We start from the raw sequence: 2,994 nt of genomic DNA, 5'->3' as shown, positions 1-2,994 counted from the left end.
CAGCAGCAGCATGCAAACCGCAGGTAAGCAAAGATTATGATCGAAACAGACTCGTGTTTACACATGGTTGCAAGGTCAGGAGCCAGCAGGCTGTGACACCCTCAGCTGGCCCAGGTTCAGTTCCATTCAATGCCAAGTGTGCCTGCCCCCTTCAGGCACCCCTTGACTGCTCAAATGTTTGCGTTGCCAAACCCCCCCAGAACCTGTGCCATAAAGGTTGCTTGCCCTTTGAATCGAGGTTGCCTTTCATATCGATGTGCCCACCAGGCCCAAAACGCAGGAGGGTGGGCGCTATCTTTTGTGTATGACAGCAGCACACACATAATCTGGTGCGCTGCGCGGTGCGCCGCCTCGAGGACCGTTGTCGCGAGCGCCCAAGAGGACACAGCCTCCAGCGGCTCTGCATCCTCTGCCTCGGCCTGCAACGCGTGCCGATGCATGAGGTAATGCTCGTCAGGGCTGGAAGATTTTTTGAGAAAATCATAATTGAAAATCGTATACAATCATCATTGACCTTGCAAAATCCGGCATTCAAGGTTCTAGCCCCCTCTACCTGCCCAGCCACTTGATAATCACCTCGGGGTTTTGATCCGATGTCGGCGGCGCTTTCACCGCCATGGTGACGCGATAGAGCACAGCAACCTCGTTTGCGCAGTAGAGCGCGGTGACCTGGCGGCCGTCGGGGGCGGTGCGCAGCTGCAGGGGAGGGCCAGGCTTTCCACGGGGCCGCTCAAACCTTTGCAGCACAACACCATCAGGCAGGTGCTGGCGCAGGACCGCCTCAGCGTCAGGCGCTGAAAGGTCGATGGTAAGCTGCTGCACGCCGACCTCCACCACCTGCTGCTGCTGCTTGAAATACAGGTCAAGGGCCAGGAGGACGTCCGGGGCGCTATGAAAGCCACCACCGTGGCGCTCCTCAAGTGCAGCCATCCTGCGCAGCACCCCGCGCAGCAGGTTCGCGCTGGGCAGCAGCACCAAGCCGTACCGCGCCGGTGCGTAGCCCTCGCGGGCTTGCCCAGACGGCGCGTCAGGCCCAGCTGAGCCGCTCGGGTCTGGGCTGCGGCGGCGGTCGCCCTCGACCTCCTCGACCTCCTGATCCCGCAGTTGCTGTTCAACCTCCTGCCGGCGCTGCCGCGGCCTGCGTTGCCCCTGCAGCTCCAGCCTGTCTGCCTGCGTTTCACCGTCATCTTCATCCTCATCCTCTGCCTCGTCCTCCCCCACCTCTTCAGACACTGCAGGGAGCGCCCTCCGGAGCTGATCGTTATGCGCCCTGCCGCCGCCGCGCTGCTCCTCGTCCTCATAGAAGTCGTACTGCTGTCCTGCGTGCTGCCACCTCCTCACCACCTCTGACAGGTCCTGCCCGCCGTCCGCCTCGTCCACCTCCATCTCCACCGCCGCCCCGCCCCCGCCCTCCTGCCCCGCCACGGGCGCGAAAGCCCCGCCGTCGTCGACCGCCGCTGCTGGCGCCTCGTCCCCGCTGTCGTCCAGCGCCACCGCCGCGCCTTCTGCCCCGTCCACCATCGCCGCCTCCGGGGCCCAGCCGCCGGCGGCCGCGAGCGCCAAGGCGGCCCCACCGTCCTCCACCGCCGCCTGCACTGCGACGGCCGCCGCGGCCGCGCCCTCATCCACGCCCGCCGCGGCGGCGGCCTCGCCGTCAATCAACGCCGCCGGCACGGCTGCATCACCGCCGTCCCCCGCCGCCGCCGCTCCGCCGGCCGCTGCTCCCTCATCCTCGCCCGCCGCCGCGGCCGCCGCGCCCTCATCCGCCGCCGCCGCCGCCGCCAGTGGCTGCACAGCCTCTTCGCCCTCCTCATACGCTGCGGCGACGCGCCCGCCGCCGCCCCCGTAGAATCCGTCGCTGCGGTCGCGCGGCGCGCTGGCGTGGCACTTTGCGCGCGCCTGCGGCTCCGCGGCTGACAGGAGGTAACAGCCGGCCGCCTGAGCGGCCTGGTCGGGCTGGCGGTGCAGGGCAAAGCCGTATACTTCCTCTCCCTGGTACAGATTTGGGTTGCATGAGAACATGCGCGCGCCAATTTTAGTTGCATGAGGGGTCGCAACAAGCTGCAGCATCACATGCGCTCTCTGGGTGGCTGGGCGCAGGCGTGCTTGATGCCGCACAGTGTCTCTGTGCCTCAGACGAGTGGATTGCGACATGCATGCAGCGCCCAACGCCGCCAATGCAGACGGCCCGAACCTCAAACGGTATTTGTTGGACCTAGCGTATCAAAAAACTTACGTGTGTTATTCAGTCCTTAGGCTGCGGTGGTGCAGCGCAGCGCGCACGCACCTGGTTGCCGGTTATCGTGACGAAGGCCGCGTAGCAACGCAGCACGGTGCACTCGCCACCAGGCAGCACCAGCGGCCGCTCCGCGCCCGGTAGCACTATGGCAACAGTGCCGCTGCCGGGGGCGCCGCCGGTGCCGCCGCCGGTGCCGCCCCGGGTGCGGCCGCCGGTGCGGCCGCCGGTGCCGCCGCTGATGCCGCCACCGGCGCCGCCGTCGGTACCGCCGGCGGCCCCGCCGCCGGTGCCGCCGCCAGCGCCGCCGCCAGCGCCGCCGCCAGTGCCGCCGCTGGCTGCAGGCACCATGACAACAGTTGTGCCGGGCGGCACGCAGCCAACCAGTGCCCTCCTTGCCCGCACCTCGTCATATGTGGGGATGGTCACCTCGTCCAGCGTGACCGTCTCTGGCAGCTTGCCAAAGCGGGCGCAAACGGCCTCCAGCGCGGTTTCTGAGCTGTGCCACTGCGCGCCGCTGCGCCCCGCCTCGAACGCGTATGCAAGCTGCCGCTGCAGTTGCGCGCCCAGGTGCGCCGGCTGGTGCGACGCCGCGGTGCGCTCCGCGCCGCCCCAACCCGCCGCCGCCGACTCGCTGCGGCGCCCCGTGTCGGCCGTCGCGCCCGCCGCCGCCGAGGCGCGGGCAAACTCGCGGTCGACGCTCCCGCCGACAAAGCAGTTCCTGGCCCCGCCGCGGCTCTTCAGCCCCAGATCCAACC

At 68.2% G+C, this 2,994-nt stretch overlaps 1 protein-coding gene across 1 annotated transcript in view; it reads right to left on the bottom strand.

Annotated features, from left to right (window-relative positions):
• Window positions 1-549: 549 nt before the first annotated feature.
• MNEG_10234 (hypothetical protein) overlaps window positions 550-2,994 on the bottom strand; it is a gene marked incomplete at both ends in the record, with an annotated part of 3,694 nt that continues 1,249 nt past the window's right edge. The window contains 2 exons of the mRNA XM_014041295.1: window positions 550-1,992; window positions 2,288-2,957. Coding sequence (XP_013896749.1) covers window positions 550-1,992; window positions 2,288-2,957 — 2,113 coding nt within the window. The remainder of the gene's footprint in view (window positions 1,993-2,287; window positions 2,958-2,994) is intronic.

Source organism: Monoraphidium neglectum, assembly GCF_000611645.1.
Source record: "Monoraphidium neglectum strain SAG 48.87 unplaced genomic scaffold scaffold02233, whole genome shotgun sequence".
NCBI classification, from domain to species: domain Eukaryota; kingdom Viridiplantae; phylum Chlorophyta; class Chlorophyceae; order Sphaeropleales; family Selenastraceae; genus Monoraphidium; species Monoraphidium neglectum.
Note: the sequence above shows the minus strand (reverse complement) of the source record. Positions and strands in the feature narration are given on the sequence as shown.